Source organism: Pseudophryne corroboree, chromosome 5 (genome assembly GCF_028390025.1).
Source record: "Pseudophryne corroboree isolate aPseCor3 chromosome 5, aPseCor3.hap2, whole genome shotgun sequence".
NCBI classification, from domain to species: Eukaryota; Metazoa; Chordata; class Amphibia; order Anura; family Myobatrachidae; genus Pseudophryne; species Pseudophryne corroboree.
Window position 1 is genome coordinate 743775885 of NC_086448.1, and position 17717 is coordinate 743793601.

The 17717-nt window shown below is 43.2% G+C and overlaps 1 protein-coding gene across 1 annotated transcript; it reads right to left on the reverse strand.

Moving 5' to 3' along the window:
* Window positions 1–1464: 1464 nt before the first annotated feature.
* On the reverse strand, window positions 1465–17382 carry GEM (GTP binding protein overexpressed in skeletal muscle). The gene is made up of 5 exons (XM_063924110.1): window positions 17248–17382; window positions 14747–15084; window positions 10977–11053; window positions 5847–6051; window positions 1465–4639 (listed from the first exon to the last, which is right to left on the reverse strand). Exons 2-5 carry the CDS (start codon window positions 15072–15074, stop codon window positions 4362–4364), a joined length of 888 nt encoding a protein of 295 aa, XP_063780180.1. The 5' UTR covers window positions 15075–15084; window positions 17248–17382; the 3' UTR covers window positions 1465–4361.
* Between the last annotated feature and the right edge of the window lie 335 nt (window positions 17383–17717).

The window sequence follows — 17717 nt, forward strand, 5'->3', positions numbered from 1 at the left end:
CAGCGATCGCAGTCTGAAGACCCTTTGGGGAGTGCACACGCGCGTGAAGCCCAGTGAGATGTAAAAGCATCTCAGGGCTGCGATCGCCTCAGCCTGATTGACAGGCAGAAGTGGTCGCTGGGCAGGAGGGGGGCGTGCCAACGGTGTTAGAACGCAGGAGTGTCCGGACCGTTGTGGGAGCGGGCCGTGGCGGCTGTGTGACATCACACGCAGCCACTGCGACCCTGGACGACCTGTGCAGGCAAGGAGCTTCTCAGCTGGTGCAAAAGCATCGCCGCCGTGTAATGCTTTTGCACCCGTGCTGGGGAAGGGGGTTAGGGCCAGACATATGGGGCGGACTAGCCCTGTGTTGGGCGTCCCTCCGCATGTCTGAGTAACTGATCTATGATCAGATCTGAATCACCCACTTAGGGGCTCATTCCGAGTTGATCGTAGCTGTGCTAAATTTAGCACAGCTACGATCTTATTCCCTGACATCCAGGGGGACGCCCAGCACAGGGCTAGTCCGCCCCGCATGTCAGTGCCCCCCCGCACAAATACAAAAGCATGCCTGCGTTGGCCGGACCGCTCCCCCTAAACGGCGGCTTAACACCGCCGTTCAGCCCCCTCCCGTCCAGCGACCGCCTCTGTCTCAGAGGCGATCGCTAGGCAGGGCCGTTTCTTGGGGCAGGCGAGCAGTGCAACCGTACTGGGGGGCGGAGTTTCACGGAATGACGCGGTTGCGTCGTTACGTCACTCCGCGAAACACCCCCCCCCCTCCCCGAGCGGAGTAGAGTGGAGGAACCAAGTTAGGAAGAGGGAAAGGCCGGCGCGAGGAGCGACTGGTGAGGCGGGCCAAAAAGCGGTAATCGCCTCTGTAAGTATTCTCTCTCTCTCTCAATGTGTAAAATGGGGACACCTGCCGTAATGTGTGAAATGGGGACTCTTGCCTGCCGTAGTGTGGGGATTTAATGTATCAAGGGCATTGCGGTGTGTGGCATAATATGGTGCAGGGGGCATTACTGTGTGGGGCTTAATATAGTATAATTTTTTTTTTCCTGTGGTGGTCGTGATCTGTTGGAGCAGGGACAAAAACTGGATTGTGAGGTAGTCTTTTCAGACGAGGCCACACCCATTTAGATGAGGCCACGCCCCCTTGTCGGAGGGGGGGGGTTACGTTTTTTTTTTATCTAGGTGTGTGTGTGGGGGGCACATTTTTTTATGTCATGGGGGGCACATTTTTGAATCTCGCACTGGGAGCCAAATTGGCTAGAAACAGCCCTGTCGCTAGGCAACGAAAGCTGCGGCGCCGGCGCATGTGCAGTTCCGATCCGATCGCTACGCTGCAACAAACTGCAGCAAACGATCGGGTCGGAATGACCCCCTGTGTGTGAGAACACAGAACTATCACTAGAAAACAGAACAAACCTACCATATGTTTAAACCATTAAGTCGATGTCTGTGCTAATAAGGAACACCACGATGAAATGTATATTTACTTATTTTATTTTTATGATGTAACGTACAATGTAAAAAAGAACTTTCTAAAAAAAATACATTGACAAAATATTAATAGGAACCAAACTAATAAATAGTCATTTTTCTGTACATCCTAAAGTTCTAACCATTACAGAATTCTTATGGAAGCGATGCAGTAATGAGTTTGGTGTACTTTATAACACATGACCATGACTACAGCGCGTGAGTGTTCACGAGTAACCAAAGGGCATTCATGTAATTCCTATATGATACGACCTGTTTAAATGAATGGACAGCTAGGTGGCCTACTGTGCTACTTGCCCTGTGGGAGAATTATCGCATTTGTTGCATAGTTTCTAAAAAGAGAACTAAAGGAAGATAATGGAAGACATATATGAAAACTGCTGCACACACACCTGTGCCAAAAAGCTGATGTAACCCTTAGGTCGCCCAGGTCAAGTACTTTGGGGGCATGGTTAGGAAAGTAGAGGCATAGCTAAGTCACCAAAGGGAGAATGGCTATACCATATTGGGGATAATACTGCACTTACAAGCCCCGGACCATCAACCCCCCATCTCGGTGCCCCTTGTTACCCATAGCAACCAATCAGATTCTACCATTATCCTAGTACTGTTTTGAAAACTAAAGCAAGCATATGATTCGTTGCTATGGGTCACAGCACCTTTCTGAACTGATGTTTGTTAAATCTTCCAAACATCAGTTTCCAACATTTTAAAATAATTTCCAGTGACACATTGCTTTGCACAGGTTAAGTTTAACATGCAGTACTAAATGGGACCCAATTGGTTAACTACAAGCCCCATATTGACATACTGTATGTACGGCTATTGACATCTGAAATTATCCTGTTCATAGGCAAACGCAGGGGAGGTTTCCAGTTGCCCAGAAAGCCCCTCCAAGCTAGCGGCTCAAATCATGGCCTCAATAGCTTTATTGTATAATACAATTTTACTAGATTTGAGGCCACAATATATAGTAAAAGTGATGGAACTGAGCTACTGAACACACCCATAGGCAGTAGCTTCTCCTACTGAGAGGCACTCGATATCCCGGCTGTCGGGATCCTGGTGCTCCGCATAACGGCGCCAAGATCCCGACCGGTGGGATGCTGACAACTATTCTCCCTCTTGGGGTGTCCGCGACACTCCTGGAGGGAGATTAAATAGCATGGCGCACGTAGAGCGCCACCGTGCCCGTATATAGCGTGCCACTGTGCCCGCAGTGTGTCGAGCGCAGCAAGACTTTTACGCTCACCCTGTTGCCGGCATTCCGGCGGTCGGGATCTTAGAGCCAGAATGCTGGGTGCCGGGATCCCGAGTGCCAGTATATCGTAGTACACCACTTCTACCAAATCTGTTGTGTGTGGGCACTCCATTAGTGCATCAGATCAAACTGCCCCTCCATGGGCTGACCGCACTTTAAAATTTAGCATCTGGAAACTCCCCTCTAGAAATCCTGAGTTTGCCCCTGCTGTTCAATAAATATTAACTTAGAAAGTCTTAATAGACAAGAACAGGTAAGGTAAAATGTGATCTGCACGGCAATCAGTATTTATACTGTGCAGCTGTGGTATCTATAAAAGAAAAATAGGAACATCTCCAGAAACTATAAAATATCCCAGGTGGGGACTTTGATTGGAATTTAGGGACAGAGAACAACTATGCAGCGTGACCTATCCAGTGCAAAAGAACTCTTTTTTTAAATCCACTTTTTTGGCATTCAAGCCTATAAAATACACCATATTTATTATAAGGCACTGAAACGTAACGATGTATTATCCATCATCTCTGAAGCCTCATAAAGGAAAACATATAATAAAATCCAATATCCAATTTCAATATGATAATACCAGATTAAAATGATAAAATTAATGACTGACCTGGGATGCAGACAGTGCTATGCACAAAGAGTATGGATCTAGTTTACTACCAAAATGCATATTTAAACTTAATAGCTGTATGAATAAGCTGCAACCAATAGGTGTGCATGGTAATAATAAATATAATGATATTCAATATTACGTACACTATAGTGCTGGTTAACACATTGCAAAACATAGCTGAGTTTGGCTTACTAATGTGAGGAGTTACATGTAGCAATGACCTTGGACCTTTAATACAAACGAAAAAGCAACAGAAATAAAAAAAATGATCTGAAAATATTATGATCATTGGAAAATTGCTCTACGTTAGGAACACATGGAGGAATGTATTAAGGGATCTATTTACAAAGCCATTGAGAGCGACAAAGTGGATGAGATAAACTACCAACCAACCAGCTCCTGTCATTTTTCAAACACAGCCTGTAACATGGCAGTTTGGAGCTGATTGGCTGGTACTTTACCTCCGTCCACTTTATCTCTCTTCAACGCTTAGTAAATAGACCCCAAAATCTTCTAAAGAGTGGAGAAGTTGCCCATAGCATTCAATTGTCTTCTTGATAGCAATTATTGAGCACATTCTATAAACTGGTCCACTTCTCCACAGTTTAGAAGGTTTAATACATATCCCCCACAATCTAATAAAAGTATTGTGTATAATTGAATAGAAGCTAATAGCTTTGGCATCATTTGAAGCATTTATGGAAAGTATTTGAGGCGGTGATCAGTGCTGAGTCCATTTCTCAAGAAATTAAACCATAGTTGTAAAAATTGAATCCCCACCCATTAAAAACAAGCAGAATCAATCAGGCACCCCTTTTTTTGCATATAAATATTAGAAATTAACCAGTCCATGTCCATCTAATGAACTTTTGGAAAATACCATCATGGCTGCTAAAAAAAAACCACAAGTAAATTGTGGCATCATTCAATCTAATATAGATTGCTTATTGTTCCCATAATAGCCAACATATGTCGCCAATGTTTGCAAGTCCGACATGTCTATAGTACCGAAAGGTCGTGGCAAGACTTTGATTTCAGCTTAAATGCCATATTTTTGTTTTTCTTGGCGACAACCTTTCCCCAGAATCTTCTGGCCTTCTTTGGGATGCTTTCCCTTCTTTTCTGAAAGGCCATTCTTTTTTCGTTCTTCTCCTTGCTGTCCCTCCTTAAACGGACCTGACGCACAATCCCCTCAAACAGTTCCTTCACATTGTGCTGGACTGCTGCCGACGTTTCGATGAATTTGCAGTCAAACACCACTGCGCATGCTCTGCCCTCTAGGAACAGAAAAAAAAATATAGGTCAGTGCTTCAAAACCTTAAATGATGGCCACAGCCAAAAATGTTCTGACAGGATATGATGAAATAGGGAACCAAGTAACGTACTTCTAGCCTCCTGGACCCAGGGTCCAGTGTGCACCTTATACACTCTGCACTCATTATAGATGCACCACTGCATGCCATGAAAATTAATTAAGAGCAATAAAACCAATTTAACAGAAGCAGATTATAGAACATGATCTGTTTTTTGGGGAGGCATCAATTAGTTAGACCAAGGTTCATTTTGTGCAACCAGGAATGCCAAGAGGGGTGGGGTGGGTACAAAGTATTTGCCAAAGAGGCACAGCCATGCCCCTTTCATGCAACAGCATCTACAGACGGAGCCCAATATTAACAGTGGGGTTTGGCAATGCCTCCACCCACACTTGGAGCCCATTCCACTGCTGGCAGCTTTTCTCTAATGCCAATATAGGGGAGGGGGGGGGGGGGTATTCAATTAGTAAAAAAAAAATCCGTCACTTTTCGCTATTTTTTTAGGGCAATTCGCCCTATGCAATAGCAGAGCCGTTTTTTCGCCTAGGTGAAACATTTGGCAGGAGCAAAAAACATGTTGATCGGCAAATCCACATGTTTTCGCACCTGCGCTGGCGAAAAAGTGCTCTGTTTTCGACGATTTTGAGGCATTTTCACCAGTGCCTTTAAACTAAAAAAAGTGAAAAGGCATTGGCGAAAATGCCTTAAAAAATGGGAGAAAACGTCCCGCAATTGAATATACAGCGAGGTAAATTCGATAGCTCCGAAATAGCCGGAGCTAATTGACTACCCCCCATAAAGTCAACAGTCAGATTCAGAAGATATAGTAACTGCTTAGATGTTGGGGAAAACTATGATTATGTACTGTGCATCTAGAACTCTTTGTAGAATCGAATATCATGAATAGTAGCTGGCATGTTACTTGCTCTGCTGATATAAAAGGCCAAATCTATTAATATGATTATTTGTTCTTTCAGACATGGGGGAGCCCTTGTGTTACTCAGCCAAACAGAGGTCTATAATGTAAATGCTGGTGATTGCTAAATTATTCATAAAAAATAATATCCGATTCCTTTCAAATGATTGGTGGCTGAAGTGGATCCACCTAGGGGTGCTCTCTTATGTGGATGTTCTCTAGACAGATCTTAGATAGCCGCTCACAGTCCCATACCTGATATAGTGACCTCTCTGCATCGGACTAGGTCACTCTTGTTGCCCACAAGTATAATCGGAATATCTTCCGTCTGCCGCGCCCGACGCAACTGTATTCGGAGCTCGGAGGCCTTTTCAAAGCTTGCTCTGTCTGTGATGGAATATACAATTAAATAGGCGTCTCCGACTTGCATGCAGTGATCATGGATCCAGTTATCCTGACTCTGGAAAAAAGCAAAATGGTTTCCAAATTACTTTTGTTTTTAAATCAGCTCCACATAGTGATAATAACACCTAATTTCTATGTGTGACTACAATGAACTGTCCCACAAGACATTGCCTACAACAAAGTGGGGGAGCTTCATTTCACTTCTCTGGCCATAAAATGCCTTCAGGAATGGTAGAGTGAAGGCACTACATGGCCAGTAGCATCGCTGCATTTTCCCGGCAACGCCATATACGGTGATGTGTGCAGCTGAACATTTTGGCTGTACATCGCATGAGTGGAATCTCCCAAGAGAGTGTCTGCACAGATATACAGGAGAGGTGCGATGTCACGTGTGTGCACAGATTATCAGTATCCTAGCAATATTACAGATGAGTGGGATAGTGTCCCAGCAATATTACAGATGAGTGGGATAGTGTCCCAGCAATATTACAGATAGTGGGACAGTGTCCCAGCAATATTACAGATGAGTGGGACAGTGCCCTACCAATGATACAGATGAGTGGAATAGTGTCCTAGCAATATTACAGATGAGTGGGACAGTGTCCTACCAATGTTACAGATGAGTGGGATAGTGTCCCAGCAATATTACAGATGAGTGGAATAATATCCTAGCAATATTACAGGTGAGAGGAATAGTGTCCCAGCAATATTACAGGTGAGTGGGATAGTGTCCCAGCAATATTACAGGTGAGTGGGATAGTGTCCCAGCAATATTACAGGTGAGTGGGATAGTGTCCTAGCAATATTACAGGTGAGTGGGATAGTGTCCCAGCAATATTACAGGTGAGAGGGATAGTGTCCTAGCAATATTACAGGTGAGTGGGATAGTGTCCTAGCAATATTACAGGTGAGTGGGATAGTGTCCTAGCAATATTACAGGTGAGTGGGATAGTGTCCTAGCAATATTACAGGTGAGTGGGATAGTCTCCTAGCAATATTACAGGTGAGTGGGATAGTGTCCTAGCAATATTACAGGTGAGTGGGATAGTGTCCCAGCAATATTACAAGTGAGTGGGATAGTGTCCTAGCAATATTACAGGTGAGTGGGATAGTGTCCCAGCAATATTACAGGTGAGAGGGATAGTGTCCCAGCAATATTACAGGTGAGTGGGATAGTGTCCCAGCAATATTACAGGTGAGTGGGATAGTGTCCCAGCAATATTACAGGTGAGAGGGATAGTGTCCTAGCAATATTACAGGTGAGTGGGATAGTGTCCTAGCAATATTACAGGTGAGTAGGATAGTGTCCTAGCAATATTACAGGTGAATGGAATAATGTCCCAGCAATATTACAGGTGAGTGGGATAGTGTCCTAGCAATATTACAAGTGAGTGGGATAGTGTCCCAGCAATATTACAGGTGAGTGGGATAGTGTCCCAGCAATATTACAGGTAAGTGGGATAGTGTCCTAGCAATATTACAGGTGAGTAGGATAGTGTCCTAGCAATATTACAGGTGAATGGAATAGTGTCCCAGCAATATTACAGGTGAGTGGGATAGTGTCCTAGCAATATTACAGGTGAGTGGGATAGTGTCCCAGCAATATTAGAGGTGAGTGGGATAGTCTCCTAGCAATATTACAGGTGAGTGGGATAGTGTCCCAGCAATATTACAGGTGAGTGGGATAGTGTCCCAGCAATATTAGAGGTGAGTGGGATAGTCTCCTAGCAATATTACAGGTGAGTGGGATAGTGTCCCAGCAATATTACAAGTGAGTGGGATAGTGTCCTAGCAATATTACAGGTGAGTGGGATAGTGTCCCAGCAATATTAGAGGTGAGTGGGATAGTCTCCTAGCAATATTACAGGTGAGTGGGATAGTGTCCCAGCAATATTACAGGTGAGTGGGATAGTGTCCTAGCAATATTAGAGATGAGTGGGATAGTGTCCCAGCAATATTACAGGTGAGTGGGATAGTGTCCCAGCAATATTACAGGTGAGAGGGATAGTGTCCCAGCAATATTACAGGTGAGTGGGACAGTGTCCCAGCAATATTACAGGTGAGTGGGATAGTGTCCCAGCAATATTACAGGTGAGTGGGATAGTGTCCTAGCAATATTACAGGTGAGAGGGATAGTGTCCCAGCAATATTACAGGTGAGTGGGATAGGGTCCCAGCAATATTACAGGTGAGTGGGATAGTGTCCCAGCAATATTACAGGTGAATGGAATAGTGTCCTAGCAATATTACAGGTAAGTGGGATAGTGTCCCAGCAATATTACAGGTGAGTGGGATAGTGTCCCAGCAATATTACAGGTGAGTGGGACAGTGTCCCAGCAATATTACAGGTGAGTGGGATAGTGTCCCAGCAATATTACAGGTGAGTGGGATAGTGTCCTCGCAATATTACAGGTGAGTGGAATAGTGTCCCAGCAATATTACAGGTGAATGGAATAGTGTCCTAGCAATATTACAGGTGAGTGGGATAGTTTCATAGCAATATTACAGGTGAGTGGGATAGTGTCCTAGCAATATTACAGGTGAGTGGGATAGTGTCCTAGCAATATTACAGGTGAGTGGAATAGTGTCCTAGCAATATTACAGGTGAGTGGGATAGTTTCGTAGCAATATTACAGGTGAGTGGGATAGTGTCCTAGCAATATTACAGGTGAGTGGGACAGTGTCCCAGCAATATTACAGGTGAGTGGGATAGTGTCCCAGCAATATTACAGGTGAATGGAATAGCGTCCTAGCAATATTACAGGTGAGTGGGATAGCGTCCTAGCAATATTACAGGTGAGTGGGATAGTGTCCTAGCAATATTACAGGTGTGTGGGATAGTCTCCTAGCAATATTACAGGTGAGTGGGACAGTGTCCTAGCAATATTACAGGTGAGTGGAATAGTGTCCTAGCAATATTACAGGTGAGTGGAATAGTGTCCTAGCAATATTACAGGTGAGTGGGATAGTGTCCTAGCAATATTACAGGTGAGAGGGTTAGTGTCCTAGCAATATTACAGGTGAGTGGGATAGTGTCCTAGCAATATTACAGGTGAATGGAATAGTGTCCTAGCAATATTACAGGTGAGTGGGATAGTGTCCTAGCAATATTACAGGTGAGAGGGTTAGTGTCCTAGCAATATTACAGGTGAGTGGGATAGTGTCCCAGCAATATTTCAGGTAAGTGGGATAGTGTCCTAGCAATATTACAGGTGAGTGGGATAGTGTCCTCGCAATATTACAGGTGAGTGGAATAGTGTCCCAGCAATATTACAGGTGAATGGAATAGTGTCCTAGCAATATTACAGGTAAGTGGGATAGTGTCCTCGCAATATTACAGGTGAGTGGAATAGTGTCCCAGCAATATTACAGGTGAATGGAATAGTGTCCTAGCAATATTACAGGTGAGTGGGATAGTGTCCTAGCAATATTACAGGTGAGTGGGATAGTGTCCTAGCAATATTACAGGTGAGTGGAATAGTGTCCTAGCAATATTACAGGTGAGTGGGATAGTTTCATAGCAATATTACAGGTGAGTGGGATAGTGTCCTAGCAATATTACAGGTGAGTGGGATAGTGTCCTAGCAATATTACAGGTGAGAGGGTTAGTGTCCTAGCAATATTACAGGTGAGTGGGATAGTGTCCTAGCAATATTACAGGTGAATGGAATAGTGTCCTAGCAATATTACAGGTGAGTGGGATAGTGTCCTAGCAATATTACAGGTGAGAGGGTTAGTGTCCTAGCAATATTACAGGTGAGTGGGATAGTGTCCTAGCAATATTACAGGTGAGAGGGTTAGTGTCCTAGCAATATTACAGGTGAGTGGGATAGTGTCCTAGCAATATTACAGGTGAGTAGGATAGTGTCCTAGCAATATTACAGGTGAGTGGAATAGTGTCCTAGCAATATTAAAGGTGAGTGGGATAGTGTCCTAGCAATATTACATGTGAGTGGGATAGTGTCCTAGCAATATTACAGGTGAGTGGGAGTCTCCTAGCAATATTACAGGTGAGTGGGATAGTGTCCTAGCAATATTACAGGTGAGTGGGATAGTCTCCTAGCAATATTACAGGTGAGTGGGATAGTGTCCCAGCAATATTACAGGTGTGTGGGATAGTGTCCTAGCAATATTACAGGTGAGTGGGATAGTGTCCTAGAAATATTACAGGTGAGTGGGACAGTGTCCTAGCAATATTACAGGTGAGTGGGATAGTGTCCTAGCAATATTACAGGTGAGTGGGATAGTGTCCTAGCAATATTACAGGTGAGTGGGACAGTGTCCTAGCAATATTAGAGGTGAGTGGGATAGTGTCCTAGCAATATTACAGGTGAGTGGGATAGTGTCCTAGCAATATTACAGGTGAGTGGGATAGTGTCCTAGCAATATTACAGGTGAGTGGGATAGTCTCCTAGCAATATTACAGGTGAGTGGGATAGTCTCCTAGCAATATTACAGGTGAGTGGGATAGTCTCCTAGCAATCTTACAGGTGAGTGGGATAGTGTCCCAGCAATATTACAGGTGTGTGGGATAGTGTCCTAGCAATATTACAAGTGAGTGGGATAGTGTCATAGCAATAGTACTGGTGTGTGGGATAATATCCTAGCAATATTACAGGTGAGTGGAATAGTGTCCTAGCAATATTACAGGTGAATGGGATAGTGTCCCAGCAATATTACAGGTGTGTGGGATAATATCCTAGCAACATTACAGGTGAGTGGAATAGTGTCCTAGCAATATTACAGGTGAATGGGATAGTGTCCCAGCAATATTACAGGTGAGTGGGATAGTCTCCCAGCAATATTAGAGGTGAGTGGGATAGTGTCCTAGCAATATTACAGGTGTGTGGGATAGTGTCCTAGCAATATTACAGGTGAGTGGAATAGTGTCCTAGCAATATTCCAGGTGAGTGGGATAGTGTCCTAGCAATATTACAGGTGAATGGGACAGATGAGGATAAAATAGTCAGCAAGACAATACCTTATTTTCCCACATGTCAATAAGTATCAATGTTGCACTTTCTTCATCCACCGTCAGAGTTCTTTCATAGGTGTTCTCTATTAAGATAAAAAGAAATAAGGTATATTACTAATAGAAACCAAATAACAATGATTTTCCAGAATAAAAAATCCAAATCTGTAACAAATATAACAAAACGCGGGACATGCAGAGCCTATTTTTTCTGGAGGAACCCTAGGTGCAAACCACCCCCCGACCCCTCCATCCATGGAAATGCATCACACCCTATGTCTGGTTTGTTCCTTTAGCATGTGGAAGGTGTGGTGGCATCCTCTGCTCCTCAAAATCACAGTGTAGTGGTTCGCTATGACATCATAACCCTGCGCCACACTCCCAGGGGCATGAGAAACATTGGAGGGCTGACATTATGAGGCTCACTCAGGATTTTAGGTTCCCCCTAAGTACAGTGTTAGTGCCCTAGGCAGCCACCGAGATTCTCCAATGGTCACGCTGGCCCAAACCCCTTATAAAAACCAGACCAGCTGACTATCTGAAACTATTTTCTTCCATGTTTTTCTTATTTTAGATGATTAATGCCTGGCTTGTTTTAGTGTTTATTTATAGAATATTGCTGCTATTTTTCATGTATAAGTTGGCAAGATAAGCTTGTCAGACAGGCTCTATAGTATAGTACTTATACTGTAGTACACAGATATTGTGCCAAAGGTTATAGCATTAAATAACATTATTCAGAATATTTAATATATACAACATGGTGTCCACAAATCATCTGTCATTACAGGACCATGAAGTTTACTCCGAGGAGCTCCAGAGCTTTACTCCGTGATTAATTCAGTATTTACTCCTTAAGAACCAGTGATCCTCTGCCATCACTTGAGACTTTCCCCGGGGTGGGGGAAGACCCATATTTTCCGTAACCCCCCTGCCTGTAGAGCTCCCATGAGTCTTAAAGGATATTTTCCACATCTTAAACAAATTAGTCCACCACATGGAATAGAACATCACAATGAAGATTCGCACAGCCTCCTACTGTGGACTGTGACAAACTCCAGATTTGTTCGGTAATGGAAAATATCTGCTCACAGAGCACATCGTCCTATTAACCTCAGCGATGCCAAATTACAGTTACATAGGCTACAGGTCACTTTCGTATTATTATTATTCATTATATTTTGTTATTTTAAAAAAGTAAGTCAAACTTAGCTAAGATGTATAGAATACATGTATATAGCTTTCTCTCGCCACCACACACCGTTTCGTACTGTACATGTAACATTAAAAACAATGAGGCAGATGTATTAACCTGGAGACGTGATAAACCAGTGATATGTGCAAGGTGATAAACACACCAGCCAATCAGCTCCAATGTGTAAATTAACAGTTAGGAGCTGATTGGCTGGTGCGCTTATCACCTTGCACTTATCACTGCTTTATCACTTCCTTATGCCTTCTCCAGACTTAATACATCTGCCCCAATTCTCCAACTTTGTTTGAGCAGTGTAATTGCACAGCCAGGTATAAAGAACATGAAGTAATTAATTACATAGAATAGATAGATTGTTAACTACAATATGAGGTAAGGAAACATGGCATTTTGTCAAGTATGTTTGTCCAAAAACAGGATTACAGTGATACTGTTTTGGGGGAGAGTTATCAAAGATTAGAAAGAGATAAAGAACCAACTATCGGCTCCTATCGTTTTTCTCAGCAATGACAGCAGCTGATTGGTCGGTACGTTATCTCTTTGCACTTTATCTCTCTCCAAGCTTTGATAAATATCCCCCTGTATCTATTAGGTCAGTGTTTCCCAAACCCCGTCCCTATGGCTCACTCAGGTACTAAGGATATCCACGCATGAGAACAGGCATCTAAATTATTACCTCAGTTTAATTTAGCCATCTGTGCTGATGCAGGGATAGACCTATCTCCAATGCCTCGGCTGTGAGTGAGCCATGAGAGAAACTGTTAGGTGCTGTTTATTAATATATGTATACATCACAGGAGCAGCTTCTGACACATAACAGATCTGGTTGGCCGTTGTTATCAATATCAGCAGCGGCTCCAATTATGTTTGGTAGGGGGGCTACCCCTGTGCCCAGAGAGAAGAGGAGACAGCCAGTACCCGGGTCCCGGCACCTGCGCAATGGATCCAGCAGAATACCGGGACTGACACAGACTCCGCAATGCGACTGTGCAAACCCTGACTTATATGGACTGCACTGACTGCAGCCCATAGAAGCCGGATTGTGCTGTGCAAAAGGCAGGGAATGGCTTCCTACAGGAAGCACACTCTCTGCTTATCACAGCCCAGTCTGGCAGTCCCAGAGGGAGGAAACACCTCCCAATGGGACTGCCTTGTGCTTCTGTGACTGACAAGTAGGACTTCCAATAGAAAGTCACTGCCAGTTACAGTGTAGCCAGTGCAGTCACGGCCTGCATCTGGTTTCAATGATAGCGAGCTGGGTGGCAGGTTTTACATGGGGCGGCTGCAGTCCTGCAGCCCATAGGTAAAACCCGCCACTGCTCAATATCACTTCTTGTATAAAAACAAAATGGTCATTGTCTTTAGCAACTGTAATAAATCATTCCAATAAAGCTGACTGGAAAATCTGGCTAATGTCTTCTCTTTTTCAAAATGTCCCTCACTCTTCATGGGGCACCTTATGTCTTGTGAGAAAGGCCTGATTCTGAGTAGGGAGTAAAGAGAACGAAAGCAAGTAACTGAGCAACTGGAGAAACCATGCTGCAGTGTAAGGGGAGCAAATACTTTTATTTTTTGTCATGTATGGCAAATAATGGCTGACTTTGCATGTAGACCACAAGTGGTGGACAAATCTAAATCTCTGCACATTTTGAATCTGCCCCACTTACAGTGCTACATGGTTTTGCCATTATACACAGTTACTTGCTTTCTATGCTTAGAATCATTCACTAAGCATCTTATTCCATTTTCTTCAAAGTTATAATATTGCATTGTAAACCTGTATTCCTATCTGTAATATTAATATCTCCCCACTGTACAGTACACTGTGCATGGGGTATTTATCAAAGCTTGGAGAGAGATAAAAATGGAGACAGATAAAGTAGTAACCAATCAGATCCTAACTGACATTGGTGGTCATTCCGAGTTGATCGCAGCCAGCAACATTTTGCTGCTGGTGCGATCAACTAATCCCCGCCTATGGGGGAGTGTATTTTATCTTAGCAGGGCTGTGATCGCTTGTGCAGCTCTGCTAAGCTAAAAAAGTTTTGTGTAAAACAAGACCAGCCCTGGACATACTTACCCTGTGCGACGATCTCAGCGTTGATGGGGCCGGCTTTGACGTCACACCTCCGCCCTCCGTTCGCCTGGACACGCCTGCGTTTTACTTACCACTCCCCGAAAACTGCAGGCAACGGTAAGGTGACGCCCAGGAACACCCTCTTGCTGTCCATCTTCTTGCGGTCGCCGCTGCGACCGCTTTCTTCGTTGTTAGCGTCATTGCTCGGCAACCTCTGTCGCCGGGCAACGACGCGCATGTGCATTCCGGACCCATTCGCACTGCAGCGAAGAACCGCTGCAAGCGAACGGGTCGGAATGACCCCCATTGTTCAAACACATCCTGTAAAATGAAAGAAGCTGATTGGTTGGTATTATATATCTATCCACGTTAATCTCTTGCCGAGCTTTAAATTAATATCCCCCATAGTAATAAAAAAACACATAATTATGAAATACAACCACTGTGAACAGGATCTGAGTAGACGTACAAAGTGTCACATCAACTTACCTCCCAACATGTCACTGTCCAAAGTATCTGGCACACCAGCAAATATACTGGCCAGTGTAGACTTGCCCACCCCATGCTCTCCGATGAGCACCACACGGTAGTAGCTATTCCCTGATTCCGAGGAGATGACGGAATCGGAAGAGTCTGAAGACCAGCTGCGTCTGTAGTAGTCCTCAGGCCTTATGGAGTGGTTTATGGTGTGGTTACGATTCAGGTGCACGTTGGGGTTCTTCTGTACGTGAATGTTCCTTACGTCAGCAGGAATACTCCAGCGCTGCTGATTCTGCACGGCCGTGCTGGTGCGCCGCATTGTCACATTCAGTGTCATTGTGTTCCGCCTGGGGTGAAAACATATATACAGTATAAGAAAATAACCATATGTACCGTAAGTCTGAGCAACAATATTTTCTTCTTCTATGGATCAAACACAAATAAACAACATTTAAATAAAATCTGACACCAGCACCTGCTGGGTCACTAAACACAGGTATACAAAGGCCGTTGCACAGCTGAGCGCAAGTCAGCCGTAACTGGACCCACACTGCACCCCAGTTGCACTTCTTTAGGGGTCTAGTTACTAAGCCTTGGATGGAGATAAAGGGCATGGAGATAAAGTACCAACCAATCAGCTCCTAACTGCCATGTTACAGGCTGTGTTTGAAAAATGACAGTTAGGAGCTGATTGGCTGGTACTTTATCTCCATCCAAGGCTTAGTAAATAGACCCCTTAGTTACAAATGGAGATGCGATTGGGTTGCGTAGGGCTACACATTGCCCATAGTTGAGTACACTTGGTTCTAGTGTATGCACAAGGCAGAAATATGCAAGATATGCTTCACAAATGGCCACACTATACAGTATGTGCCGTCTATAGGAGTTTATAAGTCTATTATTAGTTTATCAATGTCATGAAAGTTCCAGCTCAACTTGGAATGTAGCAAAAAAAAAACTACTGTATTACTAAGCAATTATATGCAGAATATTGGACATATAATACTCACTTATCTATAGTTATTTGCATAATCTACAACACAAATAAAACTAACAAATATAGGCCCAGATTTATCAAGCCTTGGAGAGTGATAAATTGCACGATGATAAAGTACCAGCCAATCAGCTCCTAACTGCCATGTTACAGGCTGAAAAATGACAGTTAGGAGCTGATTGGCTGGTACTTTATCACCGTGCAATTTATCACTCTCCAAGGCTTGATAAATCTGAGCCATACTTTGCCAAAAAGTCAATTGTGCTATACTTTTACTACAAAAATACTTTGCTGACAAAAATCATTCACTGCATACCAATGGGAGAGAAATGTAACATTTGCAGAGGTTTCACAGCAGTGACTGGCAGTATGTGGCAGCACAAGAGCAGAAACACTGTGTACAGCACAGTACTGAGGGCACTATGTGATGAAATAGCAAAGAATGGGTTTATATTTCTGAAACATTTTAATTTTGCCTTGGTAAAACAATGAAACATACACACAACATCCTTGTATGTATCATAATTCAAAATATTGCAATCGTTTTCCACCTGAGACCACTAGTTGTAGATAACATCTTCACCCTGCAGTTACACAGGGCGTCCACCAGAGGTACATGTGGCAAATTAAAAGCTCATACATTTCTAATGTGTTGAAGAAACAACTCTTTGTAGCCAGCCAGGTTAGCTCTGATCGTCTAAACATGCCTTGCAGAGGCATCTGGGCTATGTACCTCTTGGATGGAGAACACTCTATCACTTCAGCTTATTACCATGTTTAGTAAGGTTATTTGCTGAAGTTATTTACCAAAATGGCAATTAGCTGATAGAAAATCAGCTCATCCTAGATATGCCATTGCAATATTGCTAGGGATGAGGCTCATAATTACCCATAAATCGGATGCAATTCTTAAAACGGTGCTAATAATACAGACAACCCTCTTTATAATATTGAATGATATATAATATAATACAGGCCTTATCTACAACAGAGCCCAGCTGCTGTGGCACTAAAAGTGCCAGCATGCTCCGCTAGGCACAGTAATATCTGGTTTTGATAAATCCTGCTTTATCTGGGATATCAATTGCAGATGCGGCATGCTGGAACTTGTAGTATCACAAACACCTGGATTGTTTTTCTAAACCAGATCTAAACAAATTAAATCTCAAATATTAAACACACTCAGCAAATGCAATTACTATATGGGTTTATTACACACATTTAGCAGCATAACTGCTTTAGCATCAATAAGTCTATATTATGCCCTCAGATGGTAAATTATAAGTTTTGAAATATCGCCAAGAAAAATAAAAAAACATACGAATAAGGAAATTGCATGAATAATTGAGACAGCTGCATTTTTGACTACATAACTACTGATAACTAGCTGGAGATAAAGAATTGTAATATTTGCATGTAATGTTGCATTCTGCATTTAAAGCCATCTTCCTACTGCAACGCTTTCATCTTATTGTTTAACTGTATATGCAAATGATGTTTCAAAGCTAGCACTTACCAGTAACGTTAGTTCTGCAACCAAGTCAGTGTTAACGTCAGATGCGCTTTTCGCAGACTGACAAAGTAGGTATCAGTCGTACAGGGTGAAGTGGTTGGATTAGGTCCTCTCCCGTGTTATTACTCTGCCTTTCTCTGAGACTTTCTCAGCTCGCCTGGTTTATATTAAGCACAACTGTACAGAGATTGGGCTTTTCCGTGATGTCAGAACACAGACCAGCCCACCAGAGAGGGAACGTGGCTGTGAGGAATAGTGATGTCTAGTGGGCTGTCACACCAACACAATAACTTAATCCCCATCACTGTAGTTTTATCTATTCATTTCATTTTCCTTTCTTACTGGAAATTGGAAGTGAAAAAAAAAGAAAATCTAAAGCATTCAGAACCTCGCAACACAATTTTGGAAGAAGTTTATGAATACGATATAAAAAATTTTGTTCAATAAAAACAACAAAAGTCAGTATATGTGTA